The sequence below is a fragment of the Littorina saxatilis genome, linkage group LG11 (genome assembly GCF_037325665.1).
Source record: "Littorina saxatilis isolate snail1 linkage group LG11, US_GU_Lsax_2.0, whole genome shotgun sequence".
Classification (NCBI taxonomy): domain Eukaryota; kingdom Metazoa; phylum Mollusca; class Gastropoda; order Littorinimorpha; family Littorinidae; genus Littorina; species Littorina saxatilis.
This window is the reverse complement of record NC_090255.1, coordinates 29,757,595-29,769,462: the sequence shown is the minus strand read 5'-3', so window position 1 is coordinate 29,769,462 and position 11,868 is coordinate 29,757,595. Positions and strand designations below refer to the sequence as shown.

Sequence of the window (11,868 nt, the reverse complement as noted above, 5' to 3'; positions counted from 1 at the left end):
ACACACAAACTCATGCACACACACACACTCTCTCTCTCTCTCTCTCTCTCTTTCTTACAAACAGACACACACACACCTGACACACATTGGCACCGTACGCACGCCGCACTCATGCACGCACGCACACACACACAGGCTCACACACATTGACACACACACACACACACACACACACACCACACACATACACACACACACACACACACACACACACACACACACACACACACACACACACACACACACACACATACACATAACACAACAGTAACACGCTCCGCGTTTCGTTTTGTTTACAGTAAGCCTACTGCCAGTACTGGTACTCGCCATGCTTCTTCGCAGCAGTTTCAAAATGGCGCCCCGAACGCTTACGGAAATTGCCGGAACATACCGAAGAGGCGCTTGTCCCTTCTGTCTAATATAAGTTCTGTGGGTGGACCCCCTTGAGGCTGGGGGTCTGGCACCGCTCCCGCCTGGCAAAGGTCCACGGGAACGACACCATATCGAGATATCTGTCTGAATCTGAGGCATAATCCATAGTGGTGGCGTGCGAGCTCATCTCCCATGAACTTAGTTTAGGTTCCCACACTGTGTCCGGAAACACAGTCAGCATCGCTCCGACTTCGTTGGGGGGGGGGGGGGGGGGGGTGGTTTGAATTCGGAGTGTCCTTCTCCTAGACTGGTTGCCTGCCATGGCTGATAAGTCCGGTCTGCCCATGGTTTGAATTCAGAGTGTCCCTCTCCTAGACCGGTTGCCTGCCATGGCTGATGAGTCCGGTCTGCCCATGGTTTGAATTCAGAGTGTCCCTCTCCTAGACCGGTTGCCCGCCATGGCTGATGAGTCCGGTCTGCCCATGGTTTTATTTACATGAGTATCCTTCTCATGCCCCTTATGACTCGAGGAGAGTTAGCTGTTGACCTGTCCAGCATGCGAGACGCTACCAGAAGTTTTGACACTCCCGCTGGCATAGCTCTCGGGGTCATAGAAGTACTCAAGCTCCCACACCTCGTCAAGGAATCAGCCGTGTGTGGAGAAATATGCACCAGTGTTTTTTATGTTTGGTTGGGATATTATTTTTTTTTTGGGGGGGGGTGAGGAGAATGTCTTTTTTTCTCTGATCCAAACGAGTTGAATTTTAGTCTCAAAATGCACCAGATTGCACAGATTTTAATGTACCATTTAAAAAACATCGGGGGAGCATGCCCCCGAACCCCCTTAGAATAAAGGGATTTCCTCTTTTTTCATCACTTGTGTTATGTCATGTCTACTGATGCAAGTGTGGAACGCATGAACTGTAGAAATCGAGAGGATTTTGCGTCCATTTTGAGGGATACCATGACAACAAGCGCTTTATTTCAGCATTGCCGAAATGGATTAATTCGAAACTTTCAGGAGCTAGAGTATACATACGAAACTTACCCTGGGTGAAATTTTGGATCACTACATGTTTATACTCAGATGTCATGCACTCTTCCGGAAAATGTTTTTAAACCCGTCACAGGTTTGTGAATTTACATTCCAAAAATGCATGACTTTGCATGCATACAGACAAATGGTTGTTACAAGAACTGCCAAAGTTTCATTTGAGTATGACCACTGACGGACATTTGCTAGCCATGTTAACACATGAGAGAAAAATGAAACGTTCAGGCTGTTTGCTATTGACAGCGGTTATCGCTGAATGCCTCTCAAAACATGCTGCGGTCACGGATGACTGGACATGGCTGTCTCACTGCAATCCTTCAAAAACATTTGATAGTGTTTACAGGACTAGGAAACGTAAACTAGTGATTGTATTTATATGAAAGTTTGGTAGTATGTGTAACATTTATTTGTCTGTACGCATGCAAAGTCATGACTTTTTTTTAATGTAAACCTTCAAACTTATGAAACGTTTTAAAACATTTTCCGGGAGATTGCTTATCATCTCAACAAATATCTGTAACGATGCGCAATTTTACCAGACGTACGTCATGTAGACTTAAGATCCTAAAAGTTTCGAATCAATCCACTTTGGCATTGCTGAAATATAGCGCTTTCTGTCATGGTACCCCTCAAAATGGACGCAAAAAACTCGTTTTCTACTGCTCAAGCGCTCAATACCTGCATTAGTAGAACTGACATAACACAAGAGATACGCAAGACAGCAAAACAAACCTACCTGTACTGGATAGATAAATGATTTGGCTTTCTCCTCGTTTGTAAACGTTGCCAAGATAAGCCTATTTTGAATTGTTTTCGATATTTTAATTGGTACCTGACTTGTCAGGCCGATTTTGGGGGTACCCTCACTTCGGCGGCGGTCACGTGATACCTACAACAGAAATCTTTGATCCGAAAAGTGTGCCAAATAACCCAGTAAAGGGCCTTTAATGGCATATACAATTTGAATAAAATGACACGGCAATGAATGTTTTAGTTGGGGTATGAAAATGGGTGCAATAATTGTTTTGCTCAGTTTATATACTTTACACATCTATACACTTTTTAATCTGTTCGTAACATTTTATGTTTTAATTAGTATTTTAATCAACAAATCAATTGCTACATTTCTAATCTCAGGGCCGGACTACCGGGGGGGTTATGGGGGTTGCGCACCCCCCCCCCCCCCCCTAGCCTAAACATGTACCTTACTTATTTAATTTTTTTTTATTATTGCTTATTTTATGCCGTTTCATGCAAGGAGCGACCATTTTCCTATCTCAGAATATGACCTACCCATCAGCTTCAGGGGGCAAAGCCCCCTGACCCCCACAAGGGGCTCTGCCCCTTGACCCCGCCCAGGGGCGGACGACGGAAGAGAGGGGGGCGGGGGGGTGTTTCTAGGGTTTCCGGACCCCACTCCCAGCCAAAAAATAAAAATATTGAATGAGGTATGCATTTCTTTATTTTACATTGAGTTTCAATTTTTGGGGTATTATTCAGTGACAAAATCTGCTGCCTGAAACTGGTAATGATCATCCTCAGAATGCACCAGATTGCACCATTTTGCATCCTTTTTTTCAAAATTTTCCGGGGGGGCATGCCCCCGGACCCCCCTAGCAAGCTAGGCACTTTGCGCCGTCGGAAATGAACTGATCCGCCCCTGCCACCAGGGGGAACATCCCCCTGGACCACCACTGGCAACCCCCTCCCCCCTCCTCTTAGCCTAGTCCGGCCCTGAATCTTCGAAGCTAAATTCAAATCCCGTCGTAGTTTGACGGGTCAAAGATTGTTTGACCAAACAAATTAATAAATTTGATTGAAAAATGAGGTCGCCACAGTGCCACCTCAATTTTCTCGAAAAAGCCGGATATGATGCAATCAAAGGCATTTGTCCTAAAAAAAATAAAAAGAAGGGAAAAACCCAAAAAGTCTGGGGATATTATAAGGAAGAATTCCCAAAATTAAATTTGTTCAATAGTTTTTTGGGAATCGCTGACAACGCACACACACATGTACATACACCCTCGACCTCGTCTGGATTCCAAGTCTGTCTGTTTTGTCAAAGCTTGGCTAAATGTAATTACCTTCTGTCCATGTTTGTTGCAGAGCAACTTTTACGTGGACCACGAGAAGAGTGGTGACGAAGCCCCGCCCCCTGTTCTCTGTGACATGTGTGATGAGGGAAACCAGCAAGACGCTGCGCATGTCTGTCAACAATGCTCACTGCGCATGTGTCGTGAGTGTCGACGCTGCCACGACCGACTAATGCGTAGCCATCACGTGACGTCGCTTGGTCTTGGTCAACCATCCGTTGCAAGAAGCCAGAAGAAAGGTGTGTGTCTGGTTCACCAGGACCAGGCCTTGTGCTTCCACTGTCAGCAATGTGACGTCAGTATCTGTCTGCACTGCAAGCTGACGTCACACGAAGGTCACGTGACCCTAGACCTGGCCATTGCTGCTGCGCAAGCCACGAAGGAAGTGACGTCACTGGTTGCATCAGTTCAGGAACAGGTGGGTGTTTTATTGTTTTAGTTAGTTTGTTTTTGTAAACATTTGATGAGTAGTTGACTGGGCCATAAAAATTCTCCAGTCTGTGCTGGAATGACTGTTCTTCGTGACGTAAAACGTATAGCATTGTTCCTCCATGTTGTCAATTAGTTCAATAGTTACAAACCAAATTTGCAAGTGACCATCCTTTTGTTTCCCGACATTCTTGTCAAAGCCAACAGAATTTTAACGAAAAGAAGCACAGTTTTGACGATTACTGTGTTTATTCCGACTTGATTTCTTTTCCAAGATGTTGCTTGGTTACAACCCATCTCGAGCTATAGGGTGTGAAACAGTGTAAATGAAACACTTGTGAATGTGGTCTTGTGTTTAAAAAAGAAAAGAAAGTATAATCCTACAATCGTATCGTTGTGATTGTCACAGCTCCAAGTGATGGAGTCTTCCCTGCTTCGCGTGGAGCGTGACGAACGAGAACTGACACGTCACAAACAGGACGTGACGCAGCAAATTCACGCCCGCTATGACGTCATCATGGCCAGTATCCAGCGGTCACGTGACGAGCTGCTGGACGAGGTGTCGGCGAAGGAAGAGCGGCCCAGGAGTCAGCTACGTGCGCAGAAAACCGCGGCCACCGTTACCAAGGAAACGCTGTCGGCTCTGGTGTCGCGCGCTGCACGTGTCAGCGGCAGTGACCCGGATGTGGTGAGGGTGAGGAAAGAGCTGCAGGCGGCGCTGCTCAGCGAGGACAGGCTTGACCAGCACAGACAGCAGGCCGACAGACAGCAGTGCCTGTGGAGCTGGCGCTATGACGTCACTGACGTCTCCCTGGTGCAGCAGGACGTGGTGGGGACCTGCATGGGGCGGGTGGTGGAGGGGGGTGATGATGACGTCACCAGGCCTCTGTCCGTCACACAGCTGGCCGACAAGCTGGACCGACTGGTCACCAGGCTGGACAACACTGAGAAAAAGACCTCAGCATTGTCTGATGACATCACAGCTATGAAGAAGAGCGAGGCTGATGTGAAGAAAACTACATTGGGGTTGTCAGACGATATCACGACATTGAAAAACAGTGAGGCTGATACAAAGAGAACTACGTCAGCTCTAGCAGATGACGTCACAACACTGAAGATGACGACTTTGGCACTGGAAGGAAAAGTTGGTAGGTTACAATGCAAACTGTGTGACTTGTTACATTCATTACCTACAAGTGAGATTACACCTTGTATAGTTTTGATTACCAGGATAGACAGCCGTTCTGCGAACAAATATCGATTTTGCTTGAGATTGAAGGAAAACAGCACTTGCTTGTATGTGTGTGTGTGGGTGGGTGTGTGTGTGTATTTTTATGAGTGTCCCTCTATGTATGTGTGTCTGTCTGTCTATGCCTCTGCCTGTCGGTATGCATATCGATGTTTAGATCCCTCAAATCTTGTTATGTTATTCCTAATTCTTATTGAATACTTGGTTTTCAGCAAAGGCAGGCAAGGCCATAGCATTCCACGCCAGGGACATTAACAAGGCAAAGACAAAATGTCACAAACCAATAGTCTTCAAGACTATGAAAGTAAACGAAGGCAGTTGCTATGACGACAAAACAGGAGTGTTCACGACGTCTGTACCGGGAACCTACGTCTTCACTGCCACTGTGGAGTCTGCCAACCAAGACATCATTGCATGTGCCAGCATCATGGTGGACGATACTGAACACGCCTCTGTCCGCGGTTCCTTCACAAGCACGGGAAGCAGCAGTGTTTTCGTACAGCTGGGGGTGGGACAGAGGGTGTGGGTGAAGACAAGGAATAATGTTGATGAGTACTTTAATGATCGCACGACTTTTACTGGTGCCCTTGTGACACCACAACTTGACATTATGTAACTTGCTGGCTGCACTCTGTGTGGATGTACGATGTTTAAACTTTCATTTTGACTGAGAGAGGATTTTCATTTTGACTGTTTTTGTGTCAAGTGGATCATTCTTATCCACAGTTGTGCTTTGTTCAATTGTTTTCATGCACAGCAATACGTACGCGAAGTGACAAACACACACATAAACACACAAAGAGAACAACAGGGAGACATTCGGGAAGACAGAAAAACACACACAGACACACACACATTTAAACACACACACAAGGGCCCGCGCATGTTCTTATTTTGCGCTTTTTTTTAGCGTTTATTCATTGTTTGTTTGCTTGTCTGTGTGTGATGCGAGATTCATTGAAAGTTTTACATGGAACTTTTGTTCTACCGTGCGTCTTTGGTACTTTGTTATCTGTCGGACCACAGCAGTATGAATATTGCCACAAAATTGTATAGATGTAGCAATAGAGTTGCACATGTCTTATGTAAAAACATTGAATTAATATGAATATTTTTAATGTTTTTTGTTTTTATAAAGTTGCATTACTTCACTGAACATACCAAGCACATTCAGAATACATGTACTTGAAGGTGATCTTTGTATACATAATATTGGTGCATTATTCTGCATTGGCACGGAAAGCGATTCCAAAAAAGGTTTAAGACGTGGCTTTTTTGTGTGGAGGAATCCCTGAAAAATGGCTGCAGGATGTGCCTTTATGGGGGGACTTTGAAACGGTTCACACATGTCTTCTTTGACAACATCTGGCATCACCACCACACCTGTTAGACAAATTGAACAAAATATTCTGAACATAAATAGAATTTTCTTTCAAAAATATGCTGTTGTTTCTGTATTTATTGGGGGGGGGGGGGGGGGGGTATGTTGTGGGTTTTTTGCATATCCAATTTTGTTTGCAGATTTTAAAATAAAGGACTCAGTTTTTGTCAGATTGATTTCAGGTGTAACTTTATAACACAGGCTTTCACATGAGGCCCATCAGCCTGAAAAATGTGACGAACAAATGTATCACTGTTATATATGGATCATGAAGATAAATGCACACCATTAAAACTCAATACCGCTTTTTGTAGCATATCTTTATTTACAAAATCGCGTTCAAGATACAAAAATATGTCAAAGTTAATATCAAACACAGTTATCATTCAGTTTGTTGACTTCAATTGTTTCATGAAAGCATAAAGTCAAGATAATAACAACTATATAGCACTCGCAACCGACTTTGAATTCACCTGGCTATCAGAGTGAGACAGAGATAGAGAGACAGAGAAAGGGGCGGGGGCAGAGGGGGGGGGGGGGGGGATGAAAGATACAATCACAGGAAAAGAGGGGGGATGATTAAGGTTATATATTGTTTGATCATAAATCTAATCACAAAGATATAAATTTCACAGGTTGAAAGCAGCTTCACTAACCTTAAAGGCACAGTAAGCCTCCCGTATACAGGTACAATCACAGAAAAAGAGGAGGGGGGGGGTGGGGGGGTGGTTAAAGTCATTTACTGTTTGATCATAAATCTAATCACAAAGATATAAAAAAAACATTGATCCCAAAATAATATTCAATCTACAGTGACTCATATGTACATGTTACATAATTCATATGAGCACATTTTTCAAATGCAAAACTCATTCACCTGGTGATAGATTTGATACTTTATACCATAGGTACACAAATCAAGACTATTGCCATTGGCACTGACCGTCACCGAAATTTAAATGCACATAAACAAAGTCCCACCTTTTTGCAAACTAAACACAAAGCAATAAGAAAAACAGCATGAAAACATGTTAACTTCTGTACATGCTAAACTGTCAATATTCAATTTTTTTCCCCCCCATCCGATATCTCCAGCAGTCATGTCTCATTCATGGAAGAAACAAAATGTTTGCAATAGTCCACAACTTATGTACATGTACAGTCATATTTACTTTTACAACCATTAGAAATCAGTGACAAAACAGTTTTATCAATAACGATGCTTGTACTAAAAGGTATGCTTTGAGATTGTCAAAGAAGATCTCTTCCACATCTATGTCAAACTAACAGCTCACAGTTACATGTTGAAAAATCATTAATTATGAAATTACTTGTGTGCATATTTTTGTCCTTTCACACAAAATATTTCATTGTTTAGACATCCCGCAGTGGGGCACTGCGGTTATGAAATTAAAGGCCCCTCCTGTTTTTGGAATCGCAGGAGCTTTCCAGTTTGCTGTTAGGTAGATTTTTGGTTCCTCTTTCCTGTCATGCTCTCTTTTTCTTCATGAATTCTTTTCTTTTTTCTGCCTTCTTGCTCATTCACCTGTATTTTTTCTAAAAAATCTCTTCTCTTGCCGCTTGTCTCGCGATTCATGTATTAGTTTAATCTGTTAGTGTTCTGATGTAAGCCCAGCAGTAGATAGGTTAAGCCTATTTTAACATATTGGAAACTGGTAATCTTCCAGTAGGTATTAATTTAGTTTTACTAAAGCCTGCTGGGACACAAGTAATGGGTTAGTGCATTTGTAAACAGGAATCGCTTGACAAGTGGCCCCCTTCATCCCCCCCTTCCTCGTCCTGATATGGCTCTACGTAGTCGGCTGGACGTTAACAAATAAACAAACAAACAAACATTGTTTAGACAAATGTGCAGAGCAACATAACATGCCAGTTGTGATAAAATCTTCAAACAAAAATTAGAATAATCAAATATTGATTATGTTACACACAAAAAGGAAACACGAACCACTGACAGAGAAATCTTCCACCAAAGGTGTGTTCTCTGAAGTGTAGATAACAACACCTCACATATTGTACATCATACCATAAATTCCATGCACATACAATGATACTGTTTGGGAAATTCCATGACGTCATCTAATTAATATTAATATTGGTCACGTGTGTAAAAACAACGCGGAACTGTCAGCCATCTTGTGACCAGCCTAGCACGTACACTGATGTAACTGAGTGGTTCCAGAAAGATAATAAACCTCACGCCTAACTAAACTAAAGACTTGTTGTGTTAGTAGTATGAAGTGAAACTACAGCATCCAACACAGATACAAAACAATTTTTTACAAAAAAGAGCTAGAAGGAAACATATGCCAATAAAGATAAAGCAAAAGTCAACAACGTAAGAATGACTCACAGAAACAGTGCATTCAACTGTAAAGTGTAAAATTCTGGTACGGTCTTTTCTTTCTTTCTTTATTTGGTGTTTAACGTAGTTTTCAACCATTCAAGGTTATATCGCGACGGGGAAAGGGGGGAGATGGGATAGAGCCACTTGTTAATTGTTTCTTGTTCACAAAAACACTAATCAAAAAATTGCTCCAGGGGCTTGCAACGTAGTACAATATATGACCTTACTGGGAGAATGCAAGTTTCCAGTAGAAAGTTTGTTTGTTTGTTTGTTTGCTTAACGCCCAGCCGACCACGAAGGGCCATATCAGGGCGGTGCTGCTTTGACATATAACGTGCGCCACACACAAGACATGTCGCTGCCCTACACGCCACCAGGCGTGAAAGGCAGTAAGTAAGTACACACAAGACAGAAGTCGCAGCACAGGCTTCATGTCTCACCCAGTCACATTATTCTGACACTGGACCAACCAGTCCTAGCACTAACCCCATAATGCCAGACGCCAGGCGGAGCAGCCACTAGATTGCCAATTTTAAAGTCTTAGGTATGACCCGGCCGGGGTTCGAACCCACGACCTCCCGATCACGGGGCGGACGCCTTACCACTAGGCCAACCGTGCCGGTCCAGTACAAAGGACTTAACATTTCTTACATACTGCTTGACTAAAATCTTTACAAACATTGACTATATTCTATACAGTCTATTTCCCCCTGCATTAATCTAATATCTGCATTATCCATATCCCTGTACAATCACACTTTCCAACATTTCATATTTACATGTGTGGAAGTACATTTATCTTTAGCAGCTCAAAAACTTCAAGTATTCTTATTTGACAAGAGGTGATAATGACAGTAACAAACAGCAATGGAATAACAATCGTTGTACAAAAACATTTTTGCAATTTAATAATGAATGTCATTTTTTTCAGGCTGTGGAAAAAAGTCTCACTGAACTTATTTGGATTTCATTCCATGCGTAAAATAAAGTTTCTGAAAATCAGGTTGTCTTGTTGTTTTTTCCCCTGCTCATTTTTGGCTCACGTAAGTGTAGCCTATGCGATGCTAACTTTTGTCTGTCTGTGTGTGCGTGCGTGCGTATGTATGTATGTCTGTGGTAGAAACTTTAACATTTGACTGAACACCGAAATATTAATTTTACCTGGTTATTATTCAAGCAACAGCTTCAAAGTATTGAAGCAATGATCAACATTTCGTCGGCACGTATGTAGTTAAAGAGTGTATCCAAAGAAAACGGTGGTGGGGGGTTTTGGGGGGGTAAAACAGCTGACTGGTTTGTGTCGTGTGTGGTATGTAGACCAGGTCAGGGGTCAAGGTTAGGTCAGATCGCGTGAAGGATTGTGGTATAGATACAGTTATCACCGAGCTGCAGTTCGCCGATTCGGAGAAGACAATTTCATATTGTTCGGTTTCGTAGCTCCAGAAAAATAGATAAAGAAGATGCCAAAGGAGATTTCCTACAGGTTAATCTGCACAGCGTGTTTCCAGTGTCTGCGCGAGGAAGCGCTGTCGAAAGCGCAGTGTCGATCTGTCCATCTGGCTGTCGTGTCCCCGTAAGTAGGCTACAGACAGACACTAGATCTAGTGTCTGTCTCGCACTCTTGCACCTATGCTTACTGTGTGTGTGTTTGTGTGACGGAGTGATTGAGTTTGTGTTACTGTTTGTCGATTTCTTACGTGAGCCTTGAAGGCTTCGCCTCTTGTTATAATTTAAATAACGTTGATGATCATAAATATATAATAATATGTACACAATTATCTAGGTAACTTCTTTTTCACAGTTTCTGTCCATCTGCACTTTTTTCTTTAATTCTTTTGACAATCCGATTGAACAGTTTGTTACCCCTTAAAGCAAGTTACCCAGAGGCATTTGTTTATTTCTGTGTTTTAAATGTCAAAGAAAATCAAATCGATATTCACACACATTTTTCTAAGCCCCTGAAATTTTCCCCAGTTTTTTAACAGAGGGGAGAAAAGACTGCATCAATAAAAATTCTGTTCTGATCACAGCCCAAAAATTATATACATGTATTCTCTATCAGCTGAATAATTTTTCAACCACAGGAAATAGTACCTGTACAGTGGAACCCCTTTTTTAAGACCTCCAAAATCTGAGAGTATTTAAAAGGAGAGAGTCTTAAAATGGGAGTAAATTTACAGGGCTTATGAACAAAACATGCAAAAAGACATGGTCTTAAAAGGGAGGAAGTCTTAAATTGGGAGGTCATAAAAGCCAGGTTCCACTGTACATACATCTGGCTAATGACTTTGCATCACAGGAAATACATTTCAGTTCATTGTTAAAACTTTTTCACAAGCAGCAAAAAAACATGTCTCATTATTCGCAGATTTTCTTGAAGTAGTTGTGAACCTGTTGGTTGTTTGACGTCAAGAAGTCCTGGACTGGCTGACTGCATGATGTCTCAAATTCGACATGAAGCTCGTCTCCGTTCATAAAATCGAAGCGGCTGAGCGGCAAGGAATCCAAGAACAGCTCGTCAATCGTCTGATCTGCAGGGTTCTGGTACGGTCCACAAGCAAAGTGAAACATTCTGAAGGAGCTGAAAACGATGACGGCGAGAGTTGAGAATGGTCTAGTGCATTAAGATTTGCTGATGTGTGTGTCTGTTCGTGTGTGTGTGTGTGTGTGTGTGTGTGTTTATGTGTGTGTTGGTGTTGGTTGGTGTGTGTGTGTGTGTACTGAAGAGAGAGGAAGAGAGAGAGAGTACAACTGAAAATAGTATGTCGTAAAAGTTTACTGAAAGCGTTTTTGGGTGTGTGTGCAAGTGTGCCTGTCTTTGTGTGTAAGTGTGCCTGTCTTTGGGTGTAAGTGTGCCTGTCTTTGGGTGTAAGTGTGCCTGTCTTTGGGTGTAAGTGTGCCTGTCTTTGGGTGTAAGTGTGC

The 11,868-nt window shown here is 42.7% G+C and overlaps 2 protein-coding genes across 2 annotated transcripts in view; one reads left to right on the top strand and one right to left on the bottom strand.

Moving 5' to 3' along the window:
- LOC138980703 (E3 ubiquitin-protein ligase TRIM45-like) overlaps positions 1-5,813 on the top strand; it is a 14,325-nt gene extending 8,512 nt beyond the window's left edge. Inside the window, exons 2-4 of the mRNA XM_070353611.1 lie at positions 3,533-3,937; positions 4,358-5,096; positions 5,410-5,813. Of these exons, the coding sequence (XP_070209712.1) occupies positions 3,533-3,937; positions 4,358-5,096; positions 5,410-5,813 (1,548 nt within the window). The remainder of the gene's footprint in view (positions 1-3,532; positions 3,938-4,357; positions 5,097-5,409) is intronic.
- A 2,840-nt stretch (positions 5,814-8,653) lies between these two features.
- The window catches only part of LOC138980213 (uncharacterized), a 38,226-nt gene continuing 35,011 nt past the window's right edge, over positions 8,654-11,868 (bottom strand). Inside the window, exon 11 of the mRNA XM_070353052.1 lies at positions 8,654-11,527. Within this exon, the coding sequence (XP_070209153.1) occupies positions 11,305-11,527 (223 nt within the window). The 3' untranslated portion in view covers positions 8,654-11,304. The remainder of the gene's footprint in view (positions 11,528-11,868) is intronic.